The 26,405-nt window shown below is 60.3% G+C and overlaps 3 protein-coding genes across 4 annotated transcripts; 2 read left to right on the plus strand and 1 right to left on the minus strand.

Moving 5' to 3' along the window:
- The first annotated feature begins 986 nt into the window (after nt 1-986).
- On the plus strand, nt 987-11,214 carry NXPH4 (neurexophilin 4). 2 transcript variants are annotated; one of them, XM_059683322.1, is made up of 2 exons: nt 987-1,183; nt 9,690-11,214. In XM_059683322.1, exons 1-2 carry the CDS (start codon nt 1,127-1,129, stop codon nt 10,551-10,553), a joined length of 921 nt encoding a protein of 306 aa, XP_059539305.1. In that variant the 5' UTR covers nt 987-1,126; the 3' UTR covers nt 10,554-11,214. The 2 variants fall into 2 exon arrangements, with proteins under 2 accessions (XP_059539305.1, XP_059539306.1); XM_059683323.1 differs by lacking the exon at nt 987-1,183 and adding an exon at nt 8,715-9,234.
- Nucleotides 11,215-14,710: 3,496 nt separating this feature from the next.
- SHMT2 (serine hydroxymethyltransferase 2) lies at nt 14,711-19,731 on the plus strand. Its single transcript, XM_059683324.1, has 12 exons — nt 14,711-14,869; nt 15,857-16,054; nt 16,546-16,625; nt 16,802-17,002; nt 17,296-17,377; nt 17,541-17,663; nt 17,790-17,929; nt 18,273-18,438; nt 18,632-18,731; nt 18,818-18,973; nt 19,055-19,162; nt 19,288-19,731. Exons 1-12 carry the CDS (start codon nt 14,837-14,839, stop codon nt 19,413-19,415), a joined length of 1,515 nt encoding a protein of 504 aa, XP_059539307.1. The 5' UTR covers nt 14,711-14,836; the 3' UTR covers nt 19,416-19,731.
- A 125-nt stretch (nt 19,732-19,856) lies between these two features.
- NDUFA4L2 (NDUFA4 mitochondrial complex associated like 2) lies at nt 19,857-22,609 on the minus strand. Its single transcript, XM_059683325.1, has 4 exons — nt 21,951-22,609; nt 21,505-21,593; nt 20,775-20,835; nt 19,857-20,640 (listed from the first exon to the last, which is right to left on the minus strand). Exons 1-4 carry the CDS (start codon nt 22,140-22,142, stop codon nt 20,584-20,586), a joined length of 399 nt encoding a protein of 132 aa, XP_059539308.1. The 5' UTR covers nt 22,143-22,609; the 3' UTR covers nt 19,857-20,583.
- Nucleotides 22,610-26,405: the final 3,796 nt, after the last annotated feature.

Genomic DNA, 26,405 nt, shown 5'->3' on the forward strand with positions numbered 1-26,405 from the left:
GTTCCTATCTCTTTGCTTGTCCCTATCTCTAGCTGTCAAGGTGTGGGTCATACCACAACCTCAGCCACAGCATCAGTGCATAGCAACAGCTGACAGCTGAAGACCGGGCTGGAGAGAGAGAGGGAGAGAGAGAAAGAGAGAGAGAGAGACTGGGAGGAGGAGGGAGCTGGTGAAGAAACAGCCAAGAGGATAGGGACAGAGACAGGGCTGAGGACAGAGACAGAGGACGGGGACAGAGGACGGGGACAGGGATGGGAGGAGCTGATGGTGAAAGATGGGACAGTGAGAGGCAAGGGATACGGAGATTACACCAATGGGCCCGGCAAGGCGGCGCTGGGGGGCTTTCTGCCCAACCCCCACGCAGGGCGCACTGGGGCGCGGGGAGGGGGTCAGCGGGGGGGGGGCGGTGAGGGGCAAAGGTGAAAGGCCGGTCCCGCCGAGGAGACTGAGATCGCGGAGGTGCCCTGGGGCGGGAGGGCCGGCGGCGGGCGCCGTTTGTCAGCCCTATTGACAGACGTGATGGGGTTTCCGTCCGTGATCAATGATTCTCATCTCCCGGCCGAATGAGCCGCGGGGCGCCCATCCATCCCCGTCAGCGCCGCGCGGCGGCGGCCGCCGGAGGCCCCGCCCGCCTTCACCTCGCCCCGGCCCCGATCTTGCCCCGGGACCCACCTCGGCCCCAGCATCGAGGGATTCAGGTCGTGCCGGGCCCTTTGGGGACACCGTTCGGGAGCCCTGTTCCCGGCCGGTGCACAGACCCAGCCCCTCGGTTCCGGGCCCCGGGGCCCGCCGCCCTCCAAGCCTCGCACCTGCGCCGGGGGCGTGTCCGGGGCGTGTCGGGGTGAAAGTCACCTTCGGTGCCCCCCGCCGGCGGGAGGGGGCGCGCGGGGTGCGGCCCGGATTGGAGCGCTCGGAGCCCCGCCCCCGCCGCCCGCCGCCGAGTCCGACCCAACTTTCTCCCCCGCCCGCGCCCCGCCCCCCGCGCCGCCTCGCTCCCCGCGCTCAGTCCGCGGGCCGCCGCCGCTCCGCCGCCCAGGCAGTCACCCCGGCCGCCGGCCCGGAGCCCCCGCCCTCGGCCCGCTCCCGCCCGGCCCGGCCCGGCCCGCCCCGCCCGCCGCCCGGGAAGATGCGGCTGCTCCCGGAATGGCTTCTCCTGCTCTTTGGCCCGTGGCTCCTGAAGAAGGTAAGGGCAGGGGGCTGCGACGCGCACCGGGTCCGGGACGCGCAGGTGCCGGAGTGCGAGGGGCTCCTCGGGCGCACCCCACCCCCAGCCCGAGCCTCCCAACTTTGCGCGGCGTGGGGGCGCCGACAGACAGACTCCCCGCCAGGACGGGGCTCTCCGGGGCAAGTTGGCGGGGGTCGGGGGCAGGACGGGGTGGAGGGCCGAGTGGGATCTGGCGGCGCGGGCGGGGGACGCGGCGGGGGAGGGGACGAAGCACGACCCACGAGTGCGCCAGACGGAGCGGGAGTGCGAGACAGACAGACAAGCCGGCAGGGTGTCAGCCTCGCCGCCTGGCCGCGCCAATCCCGCTCGCCACCCTCGCTGTCTGTCCTTCCGCCCTCCGCTCGCGCCTTCGCATTTCTCTCTGCACTTGTCACCATGCCAGGTGGGCGCTGTGTTCCGAACCTGCACAGCCCGAGCACACGCGCGCGCACGGACGCACACCGATGCGGCCGAACTTGGCTACAGCCTCCCGGCACATCTCCCGCGGAGACCCCGTCTCCCCTGCACGGCCTCGCGGACACACACACCCTCGGTGGCGCCAGCGGATGGGGCAGGGGCTGTCTGGAAGGGAGGGTCTCTGCTCCCGCCCCCCTGCATGCCCCCCTCCCTCAGCTGCCTCTTCCCCCGGGCTCCTGGGCGAGGACTCCGAGGCTAAGGGAGCCCCGACTTGACCTGCCTAACCCTGACTCGGAGGCTTCAGCGGTGTGCGCCTCTGTGCGTGTGGAGTGTGGGGCAGCGTGTGCACTGTGTACATGTGGGGGGGGAGCAGCCAGGCGTGGGTGTCTAGGGCTGGGGACCCGGGTGCATGTGTACGCTGGAGTGGCGTGTGGTGCTGGCTTTGAAGGGGTGAGTGCAAGTGCCCACTTCACAGCGCAGCCATCCGTGCCCCACCGGGTGTCCCACGGTGGGCACCTAGGCCCTGGTCCGGTCTCCTTCAATCAGCTCCCCTGCCCAAGACTTCTGTCTCCCGCACTCCCACTGTGACCCAGCCACTCTGGGGGCAGGCAGGGGGCTTCCTAAACCCCTACTCCCTGCACCCAACCCCCAGCCCCTGAAGCGTGTGAAGGGGTGTAGTTCTTCCCCCAACACTTGGACCCCCACCTGCTGGGCCAAATCACACTCAGCTGCTCCCGCAGGGCAGAGGCTGCCCAGTGGAGCTGGCGATTGAGCTTCCTGATTCTCCCAAACCAGCCTGGTGACCTTGAGGGGCTGGAAGGCTGGCCGAGGAGCCCCCTCCACAGAAGCTGCTTCCACTAGCGGGGACTTCGTTTGCACCTGCTGCCCAGCTCTGCCCTTGGAGGACTGCAGGGGGGTCTGTGCCCGTACCCCACTGTTTGTGAAGGCCTGGGGGAGAGTAGGGAGGGATGGTACTCGCCTGCTCCTCCTTCCAACTTCCTCCCTCTCCCCTCTCCCCATCACATAAACTCCCCTGTGGACAGATCTGGTTTAATTTCCTTTGCCCCCTGAAGGGGAATGAAACATCTGGTCGAGAGTTGACAGAGAGTAAGCATGCGGGTGTGAGCACGGGGATCTGGCTGAGTGTGTGCGAGCTGCAGCTGCGGGTCTTTGTGTTGGAGTCAGTGGGGAAGTGTGTACCTGCCATTCAGTCCAGCTTATTTGTGTGTGAGGAGGGGGTTACCTGTGTGTACAGACTGTAGGTGTGAGGACGGTTCTCACTGTGCATGGGAAGTGTTTGTGTGTCCGAGTACCGATCTGTGTGTACTTGTGTGCACTTGTGAGTATGGCTTGTGCACACATGTGCACCCCGGGCTGGATCTCCAGTGCACCTGTGTCTGCAGCCTATGTGTGGTCTGTGTGCGTGTCCAGGGTTTGTGAGTGTGGATCTGTGTGTTTGTGGCTTTGAGTGTGGGCATTGGGCTGTAAGCCTCAGGATGAGTTCATGTATCTGAGTGGAGCTTGTGTGTGTGTGCGCACGCGCGCGGGCAGGGCTGTCTCGGTGGCGGTGCCGGGGCTGGCAGTGGGCTGACACTGGGTAAGAGGCTGTGGGGACAGTTTACAGGACAGCTCTTTGGGAAGCCTTAACTGTCCATGCTCACATGCCGCCGTCCCACCCTGTCCACCTGCCCTTCAGGAGCCTCCTCCTTCCTCTTTGCTCCAGAATCCTGGTCTCCTCTCAGGACCCCGGACTCCTGGCTTCCGCTGACCCTGAGCCCTGCCCTCTGGCCAGGCCTTCAGGATCTTTCTAATGTGGTCCGGTCTCCAGGTCTCCGACTCCTTCTCTCCCCCTGTCTCTGTCTGCCCCACTCCTTGCCAAAGCATCTGTCTACTGGGAGAAGCAGCAGGCGATCAATAGTTACTAATCACTAATCACTAATTACTAATTAGCTGGGGGAGGGCAGGGGTGGGGCCCTGGGGGACCTTGCAGCTCTATTCTGCCTGGGGGATGATTAAGCCCAACCGAGTCTCTGAGCCAGCTGGCCCCAGCCACACGTCTCGCCTACCCTCCCGCTCCCATAACCCTCTCTAGCCCCCCAGCTAATCTCTGGCTGGGCCACTTAGGCACGTGCAGCCGAGGCTGGGCCCATCGCTGTGGGTGGGGATTTAGGGGTAATCAGGGCTGCAGCTGGGCCAGGGGCACAGGAGAGGGGGTTGCTGTGACAGCTCCCTTTGGCCTCCCTTTGGCCGAAGCCTGTGAGCATGGGAGGGTACCCGCTGGAAAGAATTTGGAGGGTCTCAGGTGGGCACAGGGGAGGAGGTGGAGACCCAGGACAGGGCGCGTGGAGAAGAGGTGAAGTAACTGAGGGACAGAGCAAGGTAAGGAGGCCCCCCAGGGTCAGAGACTGGGTCCCTGGGAAGAGGTGAGATAACATTGAAAGAGACCAAGCCAGTGGAGAGGGCACCGCAGGGGTCAGAGATGCAGCCTTGGGCAAGGAGATGGGGAACTTTGGACAGAGCCCTGCAACTCCCCACGGTTGGGGTCCAGGAGCGGGCAGGGCAGATAACAGAGACGGCGGGTCATGTGGGAGGGGTCCCAGGACTCAAGCGTTTTGGGGAGTAATGGGGAGTTTCAGGACGTGGGGTGGGAGCGACCTCAGGGCGGGCTGGGGAGCAGGGAGCGCAGCCTGGAGTGCTGGAAATTGGCGAGCCTCCCCCGTCCCTCACCTCCCCCTCCTCCCCCTCCTCCCCCTCCACCCCGCCCATTCCCCCTCCGGCTCCGGCTTCGGGAAATTACATCCCCGCTCCGCGGCTCCCGCCCCCCCACGCGCGGCGCCCCGAGCCCGCGCCTTTATAGGCACATTTATTGCAATAATAAAGTGAGGCGCGGGGTGGGGGGCGGGGGGCGCCGTTCCCGGGGGGACCGCGCCGGCTCTAGGAAGCAGGGAAATAAAATAAAATAAAATCAAAATTCAGATAACGGTGAGCCTTGCGCTGCAGGCCCAGAGCAGGCGGGCAGGCGGGGCTGAGGGGGAGGGGTACCGGCCCAAGGGCAGAGCCTGTGCCCCCAGCGGCCCCCTCCCCCACGCTGTAACACTGTCTGGGAGGAGGTATCTGCACCCCTACCTGCCTGGCCCCTCCCACAGCCTGCTCCTGCCCTGCTTCCACCTTGTCCTCTGGCTTGTCTCCCGCACCTGCCCTCAGCTGTCTCCTCCCTTCCCTCCACTCCCCACTGGTCCCGGGTTTCCCTTCCAGTCTCCATCCCCACCCCCACCCCACCCCCTAGGCTTCTGCACCCCCGTTTCTGCCCAATAACCATTTCCCATCCCCCATTTCCCTTCCCACCGGCATCCCCATCCTATACCCCGGGTCCCTTTCTCACTCCTGCCCTTCCCCAAAGCCCCTCCCTCATCCACCATCCCTGCCCCCATCCTCATTTTGGTTCCCATCCCATTCCCCTGGTCCCCACCCTCTGGCATCCGGCTCTGCCCAATGCCCACCCACCATTTCTGATCTCCTCTTCCTCCCTGTTCCCATCTTCACCCCTGAGCCTACTCTTGTTTCTTCCTCATCACTGTACCCAGCGCCCGGCTTCCAGGCCCACACTCCCAGGGCCCCCCATTTCTGCGCCACTCCTCTCCAGCCTGTCCTGTCCTCCCCACTTCTGTCTTCACTCCTGCCTCCGTCCCTGGGTCCCAGCCAGCTCCCAGCTGCCCCACCCGCCCTGACTGCAGTGCCCCCGCCTGTTTCTAGGTGCAAGGTCTCAGGACACTCTCCCCGCTTCCTCCCAGCCCAGGCCAGAGCACGCTTCCTTCCCCAGCCACGGGTGCCATCCCTCCCCGTGGGAATCGTAAGCAGCCCTGCCTGACCCACGAAGCAGGAGAAGCAACTGGCCAGGCGGGAGGCCCCAGGGAGGCGCACCCTGCAATGCGGCTGGGGGCCAACAGTCTCATCCTCCCCCTATTCCCAGCTTCCCACCCCAAAACAGCACAACCCCCCCCCCAATGGAGTTTGTTAGGCAGCAAGAGGCAGCCTCAACTCCCCTCCAGTGCGTGGGCTCGCTGCCTGGGGACAAAGCGCTCCTGGCTGGGCTCCCACCCTGCATGGGCCTGGAGGCACCTGGTGACGCGCACCCCACCCACCCCCACATCCCTGTCTGCCACCAAACACCTCTGTGCACCCCCTCCATCCCCACCCGGCAGCCCGGCCAGCCTCTCCCCTCCGCAAATGTCACCGCGTTTAATTAGCTTAATTAAACCAGCGCTGGACTGAGGGGGACCCTGCTCGGACAATACCCTGCTCTCATCTTCGTCCTCGAAGAGGGAGGACAGCACCATGGGATCTGGACAAAGAGGGGCCCCGTCGTCACCCTGCTTCCCCCTCACTCCCACCCACAGCTGGAGACAGACAACCTGAAGGATAGAGGGGAAAGGACCACAGAGACATAAACAGGGAGAAAAATAGAATCATAAAAGGAAAATTAGAAACAGTGAGGAAGAGACTGAGAGACAGAAAAAGAGACTGAGGGTGGGGGGGTGGAAAAACAGTGAAAGAGGGAGAGCGAGACAGGGAGCGGGAGCAGGCGAGCAAGGAAGCCAGAGGGAGGATTTTATTTTATTTTGTTCCATGTTCCCATTTCTCGGCTCGCTTCCTCACAGACCCCGGCTCCTCCCTGTCCAAGCCCCCCCCCAACTCTTCCCTTTTATCCTGGCTGTCTCCTATGGCCAGTGGGGTGCGGGTGCCCAAAGCCTAGGGATTTGCCAGGATCAGAGAAGCACAGACGTCCATTTGTCTGGGATCAGAGGGGGGGCACCCGGCACCCCCCAACACCCACCCAAACCTATCACCCTGTCCAGCCCCCGCCGGGGAGGAGTGGCTGGACTGAGCCAGCCCCCCACAGGTCCTGGGCGGGAGGCAGGACCCTGGGTGCTGCTGGGGTGTGCTGGGGGCAGGGGGGAGTTTGAGGGAGCAGGCTTCAGGGATGGATGGAAGTCCCCAGAAAAAAATAGTGGTTGGGCCCAGAGAGGTGAGAAGATCAGGTGTCAGAGTTCAAATGGCCCCCCTCCCCACCCTTCCACTTCCCTCATCGCTTCACACACCCGCCTCCAGTGCCCTTTCGGGCTCCAGTTCTGCTCTCTCCAAACCCACTTCCTGGGAGGTCCTTTCCCCCTCCTGCTGTGGCCCAGGACCCCTTTCCCCCAGCCCTTCCCAGGCCCACCCTCAGGGCGTTAGCTGCCAGCTCAAGCACGTCCTTCTGAGTCAATCACTGTTGCGCCCCCGCACCCCTCACCTGAGCTGGGAGGAGGTATGGAAGGGAGGAGGAGTGTGGGGGGCGATAAATATGTATGACGATCGGGTGGCGGCAGCCGCATTAATAACCCAGGATCGCAGCGCTGCGGGGATGGGGACCAGGCGGCGGAGATTCTAGCCCAGCAGCTTGACTGTGCCATTCCTGTCCCCGGTGGGCACCTGGCGTATACACACGGGTGTGGACAAACAGAGGGGACACCATGGTGTCAGGTCTCTTTACCTACCCAGAGCTCAGCCAGCAGGGGCCATTAATATACATCTCACACACGCACCCCCGGGATCAGGGAGAGCACACTTGTCTTATCACTGTGGAGGCACTGACACACACCCTCTAGGAGGAGCTTGACACATGGACACCGGATGATAGGAACTCACACAGGACAAGTGTGAGCACACACGGCCAGCCCAGGTCACACAGATGCACATACCACAGGGTGATACACAGCCTCAGCCTCGTTCAGATGAACACACACAGCCAACCAGGTACACATGCAACCCAAGCACACATACCACCCAGGTACACATACAGAGCTGCCACACACTGACATAACAAACATTCAGCCACCACAAGCAGGCAGACACACATACACACACACATACAGTCACCAGGGCACACACATAACCACCATGCACAGCCACCCTAGGCAGACACACACCCATCACCATAGCTACACACACACACACACACACACACACACACACACACAGGCACAGGCATCACTCCAGGTAGACAGGCAATACAACCATCCTAGGCTAACAGAAACACAACCACACCAGACTGACACATGCAGTACTCCCTCCCCAGCCTGAACACACACGCAGTAAGGGCCACCCTAACAGCCACAGCTAGCACAGTCTGACTGACACACTCTGACATGTACAGCTCCTCTCCCTCCCACTCCCCTGGCTGGAGCGGCATCTCCATATTTCTTCCTCTCGCTCTGACCGACTGTCTCCTTCGCTCCCAGCCACCCCTGCCCCCCCCCCCCACCAGATAATTGATGGCCCAGGCCTGGCCCCACCGCTCCGCCTCTCGATCTATCTTGTACTGGAGCCCTCGCTGTCTCCCAGATCGCTGCCACCTGAGACACAAGGAGACGGGTGGGGGCGGGCCAGGGCAGCTCCTCCTGCCATCCATCCGAGTCCCTGGGAAGCACCACCAGGTGGCCTCCTGCACTGAGCAGGAGCGCTAGAGGCGGGGAGATGTACCCCAGTAGCCCACAAGCCTTACTGACTCCCCGTTGCTCTCCCTAGCTCTACTGGTTTCCCATGCTCCTCCCCACAAGGGAGCAGAGGGTGAGGCCGGGGTGAGCATCTGGAGGTCTTCACCTCTTTCTTGATGCTGGATGTTGACAATGGTCATGGCCTCACTTGCCTGAGTCTGACTCCTCCCTGGCTCATTACTCAGAACCAGCAATTTTCAACCGATGTGCCACTGCACTCTGGTGTGCCACAAGAATTTTTAAAACATGCAATACTTGACTATTTAAATTTTTTTAAAATATATTTTATTGATTTTTTACAGAGAGGAAGGGAGAGAGATAGAGGGTTAGAAACATCGATGAGAGAGAAACATCAATCAGCTGCCTCCTGCACACTCCTACTGGGGATGTGCCCGCAACCCAGGTACATGCCCTTGACCGGAATCAAACCTGGGACCTTTCAGTCCTCAAGCCCACACTCTATCCACTAAGCCAAACCAGTTTTGGCAATACTTGACTATTTAGACAGGGGCTTTGACCTCCTCTTTTCCCCAGTGGTTCTCAACCTTCTGGCCCTTTAAATACAGTTCCTCATGTTGTGACCCAACCATAAAATTATTTTCATTGCTACTTCATAACTGTAATGTTGCTACTGTTATGAATCATAATGTAAATATCTGATATGCAGGATGGTCTTAGGTGACCCCTGTGAAAGGGTCGTTCGACCGCCAAAGGGGTCGCGGCCCACAGGTTGAGAACTGCTGCCTTAGATTGTCAAGTTAAAAAATGACAATGCCCAACAATAGTTGTCTGGTATGGATGAATAAAAAATATACCTTTTTTTTTTTTTTACCAGATTGGCCAAGAAGTATAATTTTTGGTGTGCTGGAGAATTTTAGGAATTAGCTTATGGGTGCCATGAGATGAAAAAGGTTGAAAATCGCTGCTCTGAACCAACCAGGCTCCCGGCTGGAGGAGACGGAGTCCCTGTCCCCATATTCAAACCCACACTGGCTTGGGCTTTTCCAGCCGCATCGGAGGTCTGGAAGAACATGAGGATTCTCGGTATCATCTCAGATGTAGAAACTGAGGCCTACCTAGGTGAAGTGATTTGGCCAAGCCACACAGCTCGAAAGGGCTGCAGATCCACCCCAACACACACTCCCTGACCCACTGGCTGTGGGCTGCTGGATTCCATTTGATCTCCTAGTGGCTTTGCTGGCATGGTGAAGGCCCCAGTTGGGTGACCATGGGTAGGGTGGCCAGGGACAACTCCAGCATCTCTTATTTTTTTTTTAAAAAAAAAACATATTTTTATTGATTTCAGAGAGGAAGGGAGAGGGAGAGAGAGAATAGAAACATCAATGATGAGAGAGGATCATTGATCAGCTGCCTCCTGCACGCCCCCTACTGGGGATTGAGCCTGCAACTCAGGCATGTGCCCTTGACCAGAATGGAACCCGGGACTTTTCAGTCCACAGCCCGACGTTCTATCCACTGAACCAAACCGGCTAGGGCTCCAGCCTCTCTTTTTCTTCCTCTTTTTTTGTCCACAGACCGTCAGTGCCCAGATACCGGAGTCCGGGAGGCCGCAGTACATGGAGCTGCGCCCCGCAGCGGCCGGAGGGGGCGCCCCTGTGCAGCAGCTCCAGGCGCCGAAGTCTTCCGACGGCCTGGGCACCGCCCGCGCCTGGAGCTGGGCCTGGCCCGCTAACCACACCGGGGCCCTGGCCCGGGTGGGGGCGGTGGGGGCGCTGCCCGTGCAGCGCACCAAGAGGAAGCCGTCTATCAAAGCGGCCCGCGCCAAGAAGATCTTCGGCTGGGGGGACTTCTACTTCCGGGTGCACACCCTCAAGTTCTCGCTGCTGGTGACGGGCAAGATCGTCGACCACGTGAACGGGACCTTCAGCGTGTACTTCCGCCACAATTCCTCCAGCCTGGGCAACCTCAGCGTCAGCATCGTGCCACCGTCCAAGCGCGTGGAGTTCGGGGGCGTCTGGCTGCCCGGCCCGGCCCCGCACCCTCTGCAGTCGACGCTGGCCTTGGAGGGAGTCCTCCCCGGGCTGGGGCCCCCTTTGGGGTTAGCTGCTGCTGGGGCGGGGCTCGGCGGCAGCCTCGGGGGCGCTCTGGCGGGCCCGCTCGGGGGAGCGCTGGGCGTGCCCGGGGCCAAGGAGTCGCGCGCTTTCAATTGCCACGTGGAGTACGAGAAGACGAACCGCGCGCGCAAGCACCGCCCGTGCCTGTACGACCCGTCGCAGGTGTGCTTCACCGAGCACACGCAGAGTCAGGCCGCCTGGCTCTGCGCCAAGCCCTTCAAAGTCATCTGCATCTTCGTCTCCTTCCTCAGCTTTGACTATAAACTGGTGCAGAAGGTGTGCCCAGACTACAACTTCCAGAGCGAGCACCCCTACTTCGGATAGTGCGCCCCGCCCTCGCCCCAGCCCTGAGCTTCCCGCCAGGCCCCAGCCTCCCTAAGTGAGACTCCTCCCCGCGACCCGCAACTCCTGTGGCCCCGTGCACCCTTCCATTCTGGGGGGCGAGAGGAACAGCCCTCCCGGGGACGCTCAGCTGGCGTGGGTCCCCTTTTCCTGACGGGGAGTGCCTTTGAGGCCCCCCTCAGCTGCACCCCAAAGTGAAGGAACAAGAGCGCAGCCCCAGGAAAGGCGGCCCCAGCGCCCCCCATGTCCACACTGGGTCCCCTTCACGTCCTGGCGCTGGGCTCACACTCCCTCTGCCCTCAGCTGTAATAGCGCCTGGCCTGGTCCCCTCATCCCACCCTGACCTCCTCACCCCCAGGCTCTTGTTGTTCTGCTCCACCCTGTCCCCGTGTAAAGAACTGTAAAGATGTACTTGTGTAAGCCGCGCCCCCCGCCCCCGCCTGCCCCACGCCGGCTCCTCTTTCTCCAACGCCCCCAGTTCGGGGAGTGGAAGCAGACGCCTGGGCCTCGATGACTCCTGACTCCGGCCCCTGCCCTCTGCCTGCCTCCTCCCCGGCTCTGCAGCCCTGCTCCACCCGCCCCCTCCCGGCTGCTTCCTCTCGGTGATATTTTTTCTACTCCAAAACAAAATAAAGGGAACAAAATAAAGTGAAATCCAACACGAGTTTCCGTGAGGCCTTTGTAGGGAAGGGGGGGGTGTGGATTTGAATGTGTGGCAGACGCCGGGCCGGGCCCCCTCCCCCTCTACCCCGTGGCTCGTGGGGAACTGAGGCAAATATTGATGGAGCTGGCACCCTGGAGGTCATCCAAAACCAGATCACATAGAGATGAGGTCGACCCCTGGTGTCGGAGCCCTGCCAGAGGTGGGGATTTTCCTCCCAGAGGGGGCAGAGCGAACGGCAGCAGCTGTAGGATGAGGACTGACCCTGAGAGGGGACTCCTAGCGGGCTATTTGGGACGATTTGAAGGAGGAGGTATAAGAGCCTTGAATTCCCATTCAAGGAGATGCTGGGACTTCGTAAGCAGAGCGCTGACAACCTGCTAAGCTCCGTGGGGCTGGCGGGAGGCGGCCGGTGGGGGGAAGGGGAACGGTGTTTGCGGCATCTGGAGTCATCGATCTTCCTTTTCCTTCCTAATTTCGTGGGCGCTGAGTTTGCAGACGGATGAGGGAGAGAGGGAGTGAAGCCTGCGACGAGGGCGTGGGGGAAGGGACCAGAGAGTCCGGAGAGTGGGGCTTCGTTGCCACTGCAAGCCGCTAGCAAACAAGGCCCCTTCAGCCAGCTGCCCACCTTCTCCACCCCCGCCTCCAGCTCCACCTTCAGCTCCCACTTGCAGCCGCGGCTAATTTTATCCGCCCCCTACCCTGGCCTGGGCGTTAATTGGCTGCGGCTTCATTAGCAGTTCTCAAGCTCAGCCGTCACCCCCTCCCCTGGGGACCCCAGAAGGGGGCTAGGAGGGGGTACAGACAAGCTGCGGCACAGAAGGGCGCCTCCTCTTCAGCCTTCCTTTGCCTTTAGTCCTGGGTCCAGTGTTCTCCAGGGGATTGCCCACTGGGTCCAGCGGGAAACTGAGTCAAAGGCGCGTTTGACCCCGACATTCCTGGGACTGAAAAGTCGGTAAGAGTAAGGGGAAAATAAATATCGCATGGATGGGTGAATGGATGGGTAGGTGTGGAAAGGAAGAGAGAGGTGGGAAGTGGTTCTGGGTCAGAGATTGGAGGAAGGAGAAGAACTCAGTGGACTCCTAACACAGGCCTATTGCTGGAAAGACCTGAGAACACTTGGAGCAGGAGTGGGAGGGAATGAGGTAGAGCTAGGGGCCGGTGGGTTGGGGGGGGGGGGGGGCTTCTGAGGCCTGGTGTGAGAATCTAGTGAGAATGGTTGGAATTAGCAAGTTAACCCATCTGGGCCTTAGTTTCCTCGTTTGTAAAGCAATAATAAAATAGTATGTGATTTTGCATACGAACTTGCTTTGTGATGGATTGTCCTCCCCTCTTCGACAAGGTAATCCTCTCCTCCTCCTCCTCCCACTCTTTTCTTCAGACATCTGGACTTGTGGGAGCAGAGTGAGGTGCCCCTGCCTGGAATTGCACTTGTTGCATTTTTTTCACTTCTTGATGTCCCAGCAGTCAGTAATCTATTCTTATATCTCCAGGGCCATGGCATGCCTGGCACAGAGTAGAGGCTCAGTGTGTATGTTGAATGAATGAATGAATGAATGAATGTGTAATATTGCTATGTGAGGCAATGGTTCTCAAAATCACTGCTTATTAGAATCATGAGGCAAGGTTTCATTGTGTGTCAGCGTGAGTGGACAGATGTCCACTATTCTTTAAGCTCCATTGAATTAGAACCTCTGAGGAAAGGCTCCACACTCATATTTATATCAGATTTCCCAGCTAATTCTGATGCCCAGGTTTGGGAACCTACTCCTGGAAAGGTCAAGGAGTCCCTCCCCCAAAGGAGGAGGTCAGAGGAACTCAGGCTAAAAGGAAGCTCCCTTCCTGTTGCAAGTATCTATAGCCCCAGGGAAACAAAGAGAGCTCACTGACTGCCTGGACGGCAAGAGGTGAACAGTTAACAAAATCCAACAAGTACAAGGACAAGAAGGGGCATCTCACTTGCTGGGGTCCAACCCCAGCAGGTCCAGGGGTCCCCAAAGGTCTGGATGGAGTCGGTGAAGAAAGAATGACACAGAGGCAGCGTTCAGGTGATCATCATAGCCGGGTTCTCTTGTCAGGGTGTCCAGCCAGGTTCTGTAGCCAGTTCTCCAGCCAAGTTCTGTCTAGGATCTCCAGCTAGGTTCTCCAGCCAGGTTCGGTCGCCAGGTTCGGTAGCCGGGTTCTTCAGCCAGGTTCTGTCTAGGTTTTCCAGCCAGGTTCGGTCACCAGGTTCTAGTCAGGTTCTCTTGCCATGTTCTATCCAGGTTCTGTAGTCAGGTTCTGTCTCTAGGTTCTGTCTCCGGTTTCTGTCCAGGATCTTTTGCCATGTTCTCTCGCTAGGTTTTGTGGCCAGTTTCTGTCCAGGATCTTTTGCCATGTTCTCTCCAGCAAAGTTCTTCTGTCTCTAGGTTCTGTGTAGGTTCTGTGTCTAGGTTCTGTCTCTCTTGGTTCTGTCTTCTAAGTTCTATCTCCAGTTTCTATCTCTAGGTTCTGTGTAGGTTCTGTGTCTAGGTTCTGTCTCTCTTGGTTCTGTCTTCTAAGTTCTGTCTCCAGTCTCTGTGTCTAGGTTCTGTGTCCTGTTGTCTTGTTACATCTGTATTTATACCAGTTGATTCCAATCCTATCAATCTCTATTCCAAAGGTTAGGGCGTTTCTTATCTCCATTCCAGGGAGTAAAGATTATGTAGCTTAAGCATGATTGTTCATAGTTAAAGTGATTAATTACCCGCCTGGCACTTAGTTAAGGGGTTTTTTCCCCTCCCTAACTTCAGGGGAAAATCCCTACCTGGGGAAACAACCTTTCTCAGAGAGGTGACCTTGGTTAAAACACATAGTGCCAAAAAGGTGAGCAAACATATTAAGAACAGTATGCCATATATGCCAGATCCCTTGAAACAGCAAGGATGGACCCGCTCCCGGCACTCACTCAGCTCCAGGATGTCCCAGGAGAAGGAGGAGATGGCCAAGGAGGAGGCAGGTTAGTCAGAGGAGGAAGGGAAGACAATCCATTCCAGAGCATGTGTACATACAAAGTCTCATTTAATCCCCACCACATGTTATTTTATTACTGGTTTACAAGTGAGGAAACTGAGGCCAGATAGGCTAATTTGCTAGTTAGTCTCAGAGCTGGAACTTGAATTCGCCTCTCACCACCCCTCCAAAACCAGGTGACTTCCAGTGCACCATGGCACTCCAGCTTGTAGAGGAGTCTTTGTATTTCCCAGGGAGCCTAAAAATACTAGGTATTCAGTAGGCAACCAATAAATGGTTGATGTCTGGACGACGGGGGGGGGGGTAGGGGAGGGAACACCTGAAGATATCCAGGACAGTGAGAAGGGGCGGCACTAGATCTCTTTTTTTTCAGATTGGAGTCTCTGACCCTGGGGCTACAGACCCTGGGGAAAGGAAGCGGAAGAAAGGTGGGGAAACTACAATTCCCAGAAGACCATAAAGGAGTCGCCTCACGCATGCGTAGGCTCTACCCTTAATCCTGTGGCTTCTAGGGCCGCTGTGCTCACGCATGCGCTCTCGGATCAGTCTTTCCGGACGCCTTGCTTCTCCAAGCTAGAGTTGGTGGTTTGACCTCCTGCGACTTCGGGTTGCGATGCTGTCTTTCTCTTTGCTCTGGGCCACTCGGGTAAGAATGGGGCCCCGGAGTCTGGGTGATCAGTTGAAAGCAAGTTCCCCTCCTACCGTAATATCCATTTACAAACTATGGGCTTTCCCACGCACATGGTGTGGGTCTTCCGGGAGCGGACGCGCAACTAGGGAATCCCCGAGACCCTCGGGTGCACGCGGGGTAAACGGGACCCCTCTCCATTGCGGTAATCAGAAGCCCCAGGGCCATGTGACCATCCATTTTACGTGGCAGTTGGGGAGGGAATTGTAACGGTTGCCCGCGGCTCCTGTGCTGGCGAACAGCGGGATTCCCAGCCTGGACAAGCGAGCTGTCTTCCCTGCTAGCTCTGAGCCGTGCAGATGATGCAACCGAGCCCTACTGCTTGCATCAGGGATCCCGCGGCTGGAAGGGCTGGAAGGAGGGGGAAAGGAGCCGGGCAGAGGACTGGGTGTGGTTTTTGGCTTCCCTGCCATCAGCCCCCCACCCCCACTCCCACCCTCACCATTCTCCCCCTGGGACTGCTAAAAATCTACCCTGGTTTTCAGAACATTGAATGGCTACCTCCAATGTTCTGAAAGCCACCTCCAACTATGGTAAGCCTGTTCTCTTAATCCCTGCAACTTGGTCTCCTCCCCCCTGACTGGGATATCAGTTTATGGAGCTCCTACAGGGAAGACCCGTTTGTTCCAGTGAGTGGAGAGGTTCTGGAACCTCTAGCTTCTAGAACACAAACTTTGTCCTCTGGCTTTGCAGAGTAGTTCAGGGGTCCAGGTGGAGGAAGATTCTGAGGTGAGGTGAATGGATGGATTCAGAACCACCCCCTGGACATTGATCTCAGCCTTGGCTCTAGAACTGGCGTTTGGAGGTGGGGGTGGCGAAAACTGGAACAGGCAGGCTGGACAGCCGGCTGTTGGGTTTGGAGCCAGAGGGCCTGATACGCATGGCTGATGGTTGTTGGGAGACTGTTTGAACCCTTTTGTTTGACCCTGGCATTTCCTCCCCTAGCCTCTGCGGAGATGTGGTCCGCTGGTCAGGATGGCCGCGCGGTGCCAGCACAGTGAAGCAGCCCAGACCCAGACTGGAGAAGCCACCAGGGGCTGGACAGGCCAGGAGAGTCTGTCAGACAGTGACCCTGAGATGTGGGAGCTGCTGCAGAGGGAGAAGGACAGGCAGTGTCGTGGCCTGGAACTCATTGCCTCAGAGGTGGGGTCTGGGGAGAGGGGCCAAGGCCTGGGCCGCCATGGGTACAGGAAGTAACAGGTCATCTTACTGCTCTTTCTCCAGATCTCCCTTTCAGACTCAGGGCCTTCCTGCTGGGCCTTCTCTCTCTCTTCTTATTGTCCTCTGAAGCAAAGGCAGAGCCAGTCTGGGTTATGGGATGGGGGCATTAGAGAGCTTCCAGAGCCTTCCGGGCCCCTCCAGTCAAGTCTGGTCCCTTCCCCCTCCCAAGAGAAAAGAGAAACCTGGAAGCACAGGTACCAGTGGACAGGTGGGCTTGCCGGGGACACCTGTCATGGCAGCTTGGTTTCTGAGGATGCTGCCTTTGGCCACGCCCCAAGCCTGACAGGGAACCTTGAATGAACAGCTTTCTGTAGAGCTCAGCTCCTTGCAGCCTGGGCTCTGGCGGGGCGGGCTGCGGGAGTCTCTCAGAAGGGGCTCTGTACCTCTGACACTGCCCCCACCCCTCACCCCAGAACTTCTGCAGCCGAGCTGCGCTGGAGGCCCTGGGGTCCTGTCTGAACAACAAGTACTCGGAGGGTTATCCTGGCAAGAGGTGAGGGCGAGGCACCAGCGGGCTGGAGGGCAGCCTCAGGGACGGTGCTCCCAGTCGGGACGCCGGCCTGCACCCTCCCAGTGCCTTTAGAGGAGTAGCCTTCCCGCTCCTTTGCTACTTCAAGGGGGGTGGTGGGGCCCTTTCTCTGTGCCCTGATATGCCCCCTCCCGTGGCAGATATTATGGGGGAGCAGAGGTAGTGGATGAAATCGAGCTGCTGTGTCAGCGCCGGGCCTTGGAAGCCTTTGACCTGGATCCTGCGCAGTGGGGAGTCAATGTCCAGCCTTATTCGGGGTCCCCAGCCAATCTGGCTGCCTACACAGCCCTTCTGCAGCCTCACGACCGAATCATGGGGCTGGACCTGCCCGACGGTGGCCAGTGAGTATGGGTGCGGCGGGTGGCTGATAGGCTCACTGGGCCATATGGGCATGAGAGAGGAGTGGTTTATTGCCATGGGCCATGCAGCTGGAACAGGCCTCTCCCTGTCCATCAGTCTCAGTGCAGGAAGAAGATAAGACCCCAGGAACCAGTGCTCAGCACAGAGTGGGCAGAGCAGTGAGGGTGGTGCACGCTAGGCGCGGTGTCAGAGACAGAGCCTTCGGAGCAGGGCAGGAGAGGAGTGGGTCTTACTCCACTTAGAAGCCTTCTCACTTCCTCTCCTCCCCTCCCAGTCTCACCCATGGCTATATGTCTGATGTCAAGCGGATCTCAGCCACATCCATCTTCTTTGAGTCTATGCCCTATAAACTGAATGTGAGTGAGTGCTCTAGGGTCTGGGGAGGGAGCTGCTCAAGGCCTAGGAACCTCTCCTGGGAAAAGCTAGAGGCTGAAGCCCTGGGCAGCCTTTAAGGTCAAGGAGCAGAGTGAGCCGCACTGCTTCTTTTTAAGGACTTTAGCTCTTTGTCTGTCTGTCCAGCCCCAAACTGGCCTCATTGACTACGACCAGCTGGCAATCACTGCTCGGCTTTTCCGACCACGGCTCATCATAGCTGGTACCAGTGCCTATGCTCGCCTCATTGACTACGCCCGCATGAGGGAGGTTGGTGGAGGGCTGGGGTACCTGCCGCTGCCCAAGGGGTGGTGGGGAGATTTCGGAGGAGGGGCAGCCTTGCGCAGGCCTGTCTGGACCCTCCCCAGACTGAGGCCTGTTTCTGTACCTGCCCAGGTGTGTGATGAGGTCAAGGCACACCTGCTGGCAGACATGGCCCACATCAGTGGCCTGGTGGCTGCCAAGGTGATCCCTTCACCTTTCAAGCACGCGGATGTTGTCACCACTACCACTCACAAGACCCTTCGAGGGGCCAGGTCAGGCTCCCCTGAGGTCAGGCCTTACCTTTCCCTGCCTTCGTGCCTTATTCCCAGGGCACTGGTGGTCTGGGTCAGAGAGGAGCTCATTCTGCCTAAAGAGTTCTACCCAGTCTGAGGATTCTCATTTTCTTGCCCATGGTGGCCGTTCCCTGGCAGGGAGTTTGGGGGTGGGAGGTGGGAGGAAGGTTCTGTTCCCCTCAACCCCTGGAGCCAAGCACACCCAGCACAACTGAGGTGGCCTGAGAGCCCTCGGGGGTGCGGGCCAACCGGCTTCCTCTGCTCTCCCCATCCCTTGCCCTTTCTTTTCAGCTTAGATTCTGACCATCCTCTTCCCACACAGGTCAGGACTCATCTTCTACCGGAAAGGGGTGCAGTCTGTGGACCCCAAGACTGGCCGGGAGATCCCTTATACGTTTGAGGACCGAATCAACTTTGCTGTGTTCCCGTCTCTGCAGGGGGGCCCCCACAACCATGCCATTGCTGCAGTGGCCGTGGCCCTAAAGCAGGTTGGGGAGCCTACCATTGTCGGGTGGTGGGCATCTGGATGCTCAGCCCCTGCTTCTTGCTAACTGAAAATGGAGCTGTTGGAAGGGACGGGCCAGGAGGGGAGGCCTCAAGACTGGAGTCACAACTATGCTAGAGGTGGAGGAGTAGAAGGGGCAGGACTTGGGATCCCAGGTGCTGCTGTCTCATCTCCAGGCCTGCACCCCCATGTTCCGGGAGTACTCCCTGCAGGTTCTGAAGAATGCTCGGGCCATGGCTGATGCCCTGCTAGATCGAGGCTATTCACTGGTGTCCGGTGAGCCAGGAGGGTGGGTGAGAGCCTCTGTGGCCTCAGGCAAAGGCCCAGGACTCACCATTCTCTGTTTACTCTTCCCGCCTTAGGTGGCACCGACAACCACCTAGTGCTGGTGGACCTGCGGCCCAAGGGCCTGGATGGGGCTCGGGCTGAGCGGGTGCTGGAGCTTGTATCCATCACAGCCAACAAGAACACCTGTCCTGGAGACCGAAGTGCCATCACACCAGGGGGTCTTCGGCTTGGTGAGACCTGGGGTTCCAGGGGGGAAGGGTGGCTGCGCCGGGGGCGTGGGTCATGCTACTCCTCTTCTGCCTCTCTCCCAGGGGCACCAGCCTTGACCTCTCGACAGTTTCGTGAGGATGACTTCCGGAGAGTTGTGGCATTTATAGATGAAGGGGTCAAGGTTGGCTTGGATGTGAAGAGCAAGACCAGTGAGTAGGCTATCCCCCCCCCCCCCACCAGCCCCTGCCAGCCACTTTACACTCACTGTCTGCCCCCCCCCCCCCAATCTCACCGCCTTCCCTGAAGCTCTGACACCTTCCTCACCCCTCTCTAGCCAAACTACAGGATTTCAAATCCTTCCTGCTCAGTGACCCAGAAACAAGACAACGGCTGGCTGACCTCAGGCAGCGGGTGGAGCAGTTTGCCAGGGCTTTCCCCATGCCTGGTTTTGACGAGCACTGAAGGGACCAAGGAAATGAGGCTCAGAGACTGAAATTCTCCTTCCCTCTCCCTGAACCTTCCAGCGTTTTGCTGGTGGAGAGAAGGCCTCTCACTTAGCGGAAAAGCCAAATGTAGTTCCCTTCCCAGGATTTGTAGCTGAAATTCCTTTTTGTAAGAAAACTTAGAAGGAGGCTGGGGGCCGTCTGCCCTGACGGTTCCGTTCTCAGTGTTATGGACCCCCTGTTCCTTCTCGGGGACAGGGGCGTCACCCTCGTGAGCCAGAGGAAGGGGTGGGTGGGCGCCCTCCTTTCTGTTTGTATCTAATAAAATGCTAACCGACCCGCCCCGCGCTTCTATTACCGTGGGAGCCCGTCCCGTCCCCCGGGGCCAGGTGTGGTTTGTCTCCTCCGTGTGTGGTTCTGGATTCCCTCCCACAACCACCGCGAGGCCCCGGGGGGCTGCAGCCTCCTCTCTGTCTCTGATCAGAGCCGACACCAGACGTGATTAGCAGGCGCAGCAAATTCAATTTGTTAAATGAAATTGTATTTTGCCCATGGCTGCTTCTGTTTGATCCCAGGGGACAGGGGAGCGAGGAGGGGTGGATGGCAGGGGGAGGCCCAGGTGCGAGGCTGGAGAGGGTTGCGGGTTGGCTCCTGAGTCGCAGGAAGCCGCGCACTGCCCCTCCCCGGGCTGAGAGGTGCCTCCTCCCGAGCAGGCTGGGCCGCAGGCAAGGAGCCCAGGCAGGGAGCGCAGCGCCGCCCTGGGAGGGCGCCAGGGCCTGGGCAAACGCGGGGCCTGCCACGTCGCCTGGCGCTCAGAGGCCCCTGCCTGCTCCTGGCTCACGTCTGCCACGCTCCTCACGTAGCCTGCGCCACACCCTGTCAGGCCCCTGCAGCCTAGCAGGGGGGCCCCCTTGGGCCTTTTGAGTCAACCCTCTGGGGCCCCACCTCCTGACTCTCCCACCCCCTCCCCCCTGCGTGGGACTCCAGCTGAGGGTCAGGGGTGCTTCCGCTGCAGGGAGCGAGGGAAGAGGGTGGGGGTGGAGCTGCCTCCCCTCTGCAGCGTGGGAACCAGGCCTGTGTGCACAGGAGCTGGGCAGGGTGGTGAGAGCGCCCTGGAGGCTGGGGGCTGAGTGGCAGGAAGGAGGAGGCTGACGTCGGTGGAGGACATGGACCCGTCCCAGCCAGGCTCAGAAGTCTGGCCGGTCCTTCTTCAGCTTCTTATAATCCGTGGACACTGCAAGGAACTGGGGGGGGGGGGGTGGTGAAGCGATGCACTGAGTGCCCCAGGCCTCCCTTTAGGGGGGAGGCGCCAAGGGGTCTTCCCAGGGACCAAGAAAGGAGAGGATGGGGGTGCAACCCTAGAGCCCCCTAAAGGTACCTTGTACTGGTCGTTGGGGCTCAGGCGGTTCCAGGGCTCCGGGTTGTTCTTCCGGTCCCAGCTGTGGAGGGGGGGGAAGGGGGGTTTTCTCTGTGGGAAGTAGGACCCTAGCGCCTAAGGTAACACCGGCATCTCTGCCTCCAGCCCCCACCCCAGCCCTACCCTGGGGGGCGGGCCATTTCCCCAAGGCTGGCGGGGAGGAGGAGCATTAGCAGTTGCGGAGGAGACTAGAGGGCTGTCACCCTTGTCAGAGCGAGACCAGATGAGGGGCTGACAACCCAACCCAGCGACCCCCACTGCACCTCGCCTCCCGAGGCCCTCCCAGCAGAGCGGAGCGGAACGCAGAGATCGACGGGCTTGTGCGATGTGTCCCAATTCTGACAACATGGGGCTGTCCTGATGCGTTCAGAGGACCCCCACCCCCACTGCCTCTGGAGTCTCGTCGTCACCCCGGCCCCTACCGCACCCCCAGAGCTGCCTGGCCACATCCCCAGGCCCCGCAGGGATATTGAGGTACCCACAGGCCGCCTGCGGCGGCACAACAGCGTTGCCATGGCAGCCGGGGCAAGTCTGGAGCCTCAGAGGAGAGTGCGGTTGGGTGGGCCCAGGGAGAGATGCTGGGGGGTGGGGGCTGCAGGGGATCCCTGCCAGGCCCACCGACCCCCCATTCCTGAGAGGCCCCTCTTTCCTGCCCCATCCTGCCCCAGCCAGGACCCCAGCCCGGCCTTACCAGACGTCGGGGCTGCGCAGGGCGAGCCGCAGCAAGTAGAGCGCAGCGCTGCCCATGCCCAGGCCGATGAAGCCGATCATGGGGATGAGCTGCGGGAAGGCCCAGGACACTGTCAGCCGCTCCCCTCCCCGCAGTTCCCCGTCGCCCTGACACGCTTTCCTGCCGGGCGCCCCCCACCCCCCGCCTCGGACCCGTGCTCCCTCCCTTTTGGGAGAGGGGACTGGAGCCTCCTGCACCACAGCCCCGGCCCTGTCTCCCTCACCCCACAGCGAGTCTCTCTAGGGGGATTCGAGGGACACAGGGAGGGGCACCTTGCAGGGGGAGTTGAGGACACCCTGGGAGAGGTTAGAGCACTGGGGGGTGGCGTCTAGGCAAGAGGGTACGGGGAGCGCTGGGGCAGCGAAAAAGTTAGGCGTTAGAAGCAGTGGCTCTGGGACCGAACTCACCGCGGGATGTCTCTTGATCTGCCGGTACAAGCGGGCCCCGAGACCGGTTCCCGCCATCTCGCCTCTTCGTGTCTGGTCCTCTTTGGGGCTCGGCTCCCTCGCTCCTCCTGGGGTCCCGCCCCCCGCTGGGGAGGGGTCAGCCCAGCCCTGCCCAGCCCAGCCTGCCGCAGCCAACCTACCCCACGCCCCCATTCCGCTTCTTCCCCAGTTCCAGGCTCGGAGCAGGAGGAGCTGCTGGGGAGCTGAGGGGTTTCTGCTCCGCTCTCTCCTCCGGGGCCGCCTCGGGCCCACAGGGACACCTCATACTTGGGGCTTTGGGTTGGTCCTAAGCCTGGGAGAGGCCTCACAGGCTTCCCAGACTCTGATTGAGAGGGGATCCAGAAGTGGGGGGAGGGGTCAGGGACACCCCTCCCTCCCCACACACCGGCTGGCAGGCAGGCCCCCAGAGAAGTGCAGGTGTGGAGTGCTCTCAGGTGGCACCAGGAGGGCCAGGGCAGCCATTGCCACCCGGGTGCCACCGCACACTGTGTGCTGCAAGTTTTAAAACATGCAATACCTGACTATTGAGTCAGGGGCATCGACCTCTTTTCCTTTATGTTGTCAAATAAGAAAATGACAACAGCCAACACAACAATAGCCATCTGGTGTGAATGAATCAAAGTTATACCTATTTTGGCGCATATATATATATACATATATATACACACACATCGGTGTGCTGCAGCATTTAACTAGTTAGTTTGTGTGTGCCATGAGATGAAAAGGTTGAAAGTCACTTCTCGGGAGCATCCAGGAGCTAGCAGGTCCTGGAGGCCCTGGTTCTGACCCCACCACAGTGCAGTGGGAGGAGGGGGGGATGGACAGTCCAACAGAAGAGCTAACGCTGTCCCCCTCTAGTTCTGGGTGGTTCCTCCCAGTTGTGTTCTGGTTGGCCTGGGACAGTGCTTGGAGGCCAGGGGAGCTGGAGGCATCTTCAGCGGGGCTTAGGACAGAGTAAGTCAGTTGTTGAAGTTTGGGGGCTTGAGAAACTTGCTTGCCCTGCCTCCCTTGGGGAAGGTGAAGGGGCAGCTATCCAAGGAGGCCACTCTCTGCCTCTGGCTGTGACAGAGAGGAGGAGAAGGGAGCGAGAAAACCAGTTCAGGAGAGACAGACAAGATGTTGAAGGAGGAAAGAGAACAAGACACACAAACAGAAGTGCAGAGCAAGCAATTGATTGCCCCCCCGGATGCTATACTGTTAGGGTGAGAAGGCTCACTCACCATCTTTGGGGAATTGGGATTCCAGGGACCCAGGAGCCCACCCTAACTACCTCTCCCACTCCCACGCTAACCTCCACCCTCCTCCCTGCCTGCCTCCCCCTGGTCACCCAGACACGGCCAGCTCCCCGCCTCCCTCCAGAGCCCTGTGGCGACTGGGGCCAGGGTGACCCATGCACCCCTCTCTGGGGACCTGGGCACAGGGAGGAGGGGGCCCTTCCTGGGGGCTTCCTTCCTTTCCCTGGAGCTGATACTTCCCCTCTCCCCTCCGTTGACAAGTGCGGCTGTAATTAGGCTGCGGGGGTCCCAGGCTAGAGCCTCCCTCCGGCGGATAATGAGATAAAGTGTCAGAGACACCTCGAAAACAAAGAGACCCAGACTCGCCTCGCGTGTGGGGGGCGGGGAAGGGGGACTGACTGAAGGGATGTCAGAGCCTAGAGCGGCGCAGGGCCGCACCCGCCCTGAGCACTCGCCGGGGAGTGGGCTGTCTGTCACCCGTGCACCCCAGCCTTCCAGTCTCTGAGGTGACGGGCATGTGGAGGTGACCGGAAAGGGGACCCCAGTCAGTGCCTTGAGGTGTCCCCGGGCTGTCTGTCCTGTAGTACAATCAATCCCAGAGCTCGAGCTGGAGGGGCCAGGGCTGGGCTGCACACCTGGCTGTATGTGCACAGCTGGTGCGCCAGGAAGCGACGGGACCTCTGGCCCCTACGCCGCACCCCTTTGATTCTCGGGTCATCGCCCGCCTTCCTGGGTCCTTTCCTGTGCGCCCCAGTGACCTGGCCTAGCACGTCCCAAACCTCTGCCCGCTCCCTTCCCTGAGCCTCCGGCCTCCAGCCTCTGGTGTGCGCCTCCGCCCACTCTCCCAGCTCCTTCTCACGTTTTTGCTTCTGATTTGGACTCCCCGGGGCTCCCTGACCTCCCACCTGCTTCTGGTGCCAATCGCTGGCACCTTCTTTGTGACTGTTTCTAAGCCCACTCCTCCCTCTGGATCAGGATCTCCAGGGCCGAACACCGAGCTCTTGGGTTCCAGATCCCAGCTCCCCCCGCAGTTTCCCACCAAAAGGATTCAGGCCAAACTGACCCAGCGGCTGAGGGGCCGCAGAAGTCATTAGCAGTGGGTTCGGCGTGGCCAGGGCGGGGCCGGGGTCCCGCCGCTACTGGACTCCGAACGCTAAAGCGCGCAGGACCCTGCTCAGCGCGCGGACCGCTCCGCCGTAGGTTAGAAGCAGCTGGATTCGGCGCCGTAGGCTGATCAGGGGCCGTGGGCGCGGACGCCCCCTGGAGGCCGAGCTGCTTCTAAGCGCTCAGGGGCGATGCCTCGGACGCCCCCTGTCGGGCCGCGTCGAGCCTGCGCCTCACTGCATTTCGGCAGGTAAGTCAGCTCCCAGAGTGTGGTTCACGCCCCGCCCGCCGCTCCTGCCACTCCCGCGGCCAAGGCAGTGGGTTCCGCAGTGGGCCGGGGTGGTGGTGGGGAAAGGAGCCACGGAAGCTCCCGCCTCGCCAGCCTCGGGCACCCCAGGTTTAGGATGAGTCCTCTCGTCAGGCTGGGCAGTCCCAGAGCCCGGGGGCAGCTCCGTCTCTGCCCAGGGACTGCCCTCTGCCCCTGCCCGTCCTACTCTCTCTGCCTTTTCTCTTCGGGGACCTGTCTGTCGCGGTGTCTCTGTGTATGTCTGTGTGTCTCTGTTCCTTATCATCTGGCTGGCTGGCTGTCTCCTCCTTTGAACTCTCTACCTGGCTTTGTCCCTCTGCGGCTGTTTCTCTGTCTCTGTGGTCTCTCCTTCTCTCCACATCTCTCTGCCTCGCTGTGTCTCATTACAGATGCCTCTGCCGCTCTTTATCTCTGTCGTTCCCCTCCCATTCACTAGTTGGAGTCCTATTCTCTGGCTTGCTGCTCCTGAGGGCGGGGGCTGCAGCAGTCCTACGGGACAGCCCGGGGACACCTCGGGGCACTGACTGGGGTCCCCTTTCCGGTCACCTCCACATGCCCGTCACCTCAGCAGGGCTCCGTCTTCCCTCTGCAGCTGTGGGGCGTGGGGGGCGGAGCCCTGGGGGGAAGACACGGTGCCCAGCATCTGCTCGGGAGCCCCGAGGCCCCTGACCCTCCTGCCGCTATTAAGGGCTCCGGGTCCCGAGGCTCGGAGATGATCATGATTGCATCAGCTAGACAGCGAAGGAGCCGGGAGCCGCTCGAAGAGCGAACGAGGGAGCGAGGGAGCGAGACAAAGACGCCCGCGCCATCTGTTTATGCAAAGCACTCTCCGCCGGGGACCCCGGCGTCCCGGTGCCGGGCCCGGCTCGGGGCACCAGGTCAGGAGCCCGCTCCTGCTGGTGCCCCCGCGGCGTCTCGGCTGTCCCTCTCCCAGCACCCAGAGGGGCTGCGGGCGAGCAGAACCGAGGGGGGCGGGGGGTTGTTGATGTGATTGGAGCGGACGCGGCTGTTTCTTCAATAATGGATGGAGATGATGCGGACGGCGCAGCTAAGCCCGCCCGGAGAGGAGAGGACTAGAAATCGGAGAGGGAGGGGGTGTGGGGGGCGGGTGGGAGAGGCAGCCGGGCGCGCGCAGGCAGACACACAGCGCGCCTGCGTCACACTGTCTTTCGAATACCCGCCGCCGTGCGGTTCACACCCAGGCACACGCCCACGCACTGTCACAGAGGCGCACACACCTGCAAGTGTAGATGCCAGAGCAACATACACTCGCTAGCGGCTCTTCCTGATTCTCACACAGACACAGTCCCCGCGGGCAGAGACCCACGGAAATGCCTACGCGGGCACACCCAGGCGTGAAGAATGCACAGACACGCCAAAGCACATGTGCACACCTAGACACCCAGGGGTTTAGACTGACGAAAATAATAGAAGTTGGGAGGGGGCAGGATGGTGACAAGACAGATACGTATTCAGGGTACAGGGGCACACACCAACGTGCACACACGCCTCACACACTTTGGAGCACACACGCACACACACACCAGGGACATAGACACCCATAATTGCCAAGGGCACAGAGACCCCCACACGTTCAGAGGTTGGCACCCACACACCTGCAGGAGCAGCGCCCCGGTGGAGGAGTGTGGTGGAGAGGTCGCTGGAGTCCCTGCTGGAAGCCTTGTTATTCTAGCCGCATAATGAGGTCCTGATGGCAGAGGGCCTGCTGACAGGAGGCGCCCGGGGCTATTGACCCTGCACCCTGTTTGA

This window comes from Myotis daubentonii, chromosome 2 (genome assembly GCF_963259705.1).
Source record: "Myotis daubentonii chromosome 2, mMyoDau2.1, whole genome shotgun sequence".
Classification (NCBI taxonomy): Eukaryota; Metazoa; Chordata; class Mammalia; order Chiroptera; family Vespertilionidae; genus Myotis; species Myotis daubentonii.

Coding starts and splice junctions, on each gene's coding strand:
- NDUFA4L2 (XM_059683325.1), bottom strand. CDS start 22,142: ATGGGGGCGTGGGGTAGGTTGGCTGCGGCAGGCTGGGCTGGGCAGGGC. Junction 21,594..21,950: donor AGATCAAGAGACATCCCGCG/GTGAGTTCGGTC, acceptor GCCTTCCCGCAG/CTCATCCCCATGATCGGCTT. Junction 20,641..20,774: donor GCCCCAACGACCAGTACAAG/GTACCTTTAGGG, acceptor CCCCCCCCCCAG/TTCCTTGCAGTGTCCACGGA.
- SHMT2 (XM_059683324.1), top strand. CDS start 14,837: ATGCTGTCTTTCTCTTTGCTCTGGGCCACTCGG. Junction 17,378..17,540: donor CTATGCCCTATAAACTGAAT/GTGAGTGAGTGC, acceptor CTGTCTGTCCAG/CCCCAAACTGGCCTCATTGA. Junction 18,439..18,631: donor TGGCCGTGGCCCTAAAGCAG/GTTGGGGAGCCT, acceptor TCTCATCTCCAG/GCCTGCACCCCCATGTTCCG.
- NXPH4 (XM_059683322.1), top strand. CDS start 1,127: ATGCGGCTGCTCCCGGAATGGCTTCTCCTGCTCTTTGGCCCGTGGCTC. Junction 1,184..9,689: donor GCCCGTGGCTCCTGAAGAAG/GTAAGGGCAGGG, acceptor TTTTGTCCACAG/ACCGTCAGTGCCCAGATACC.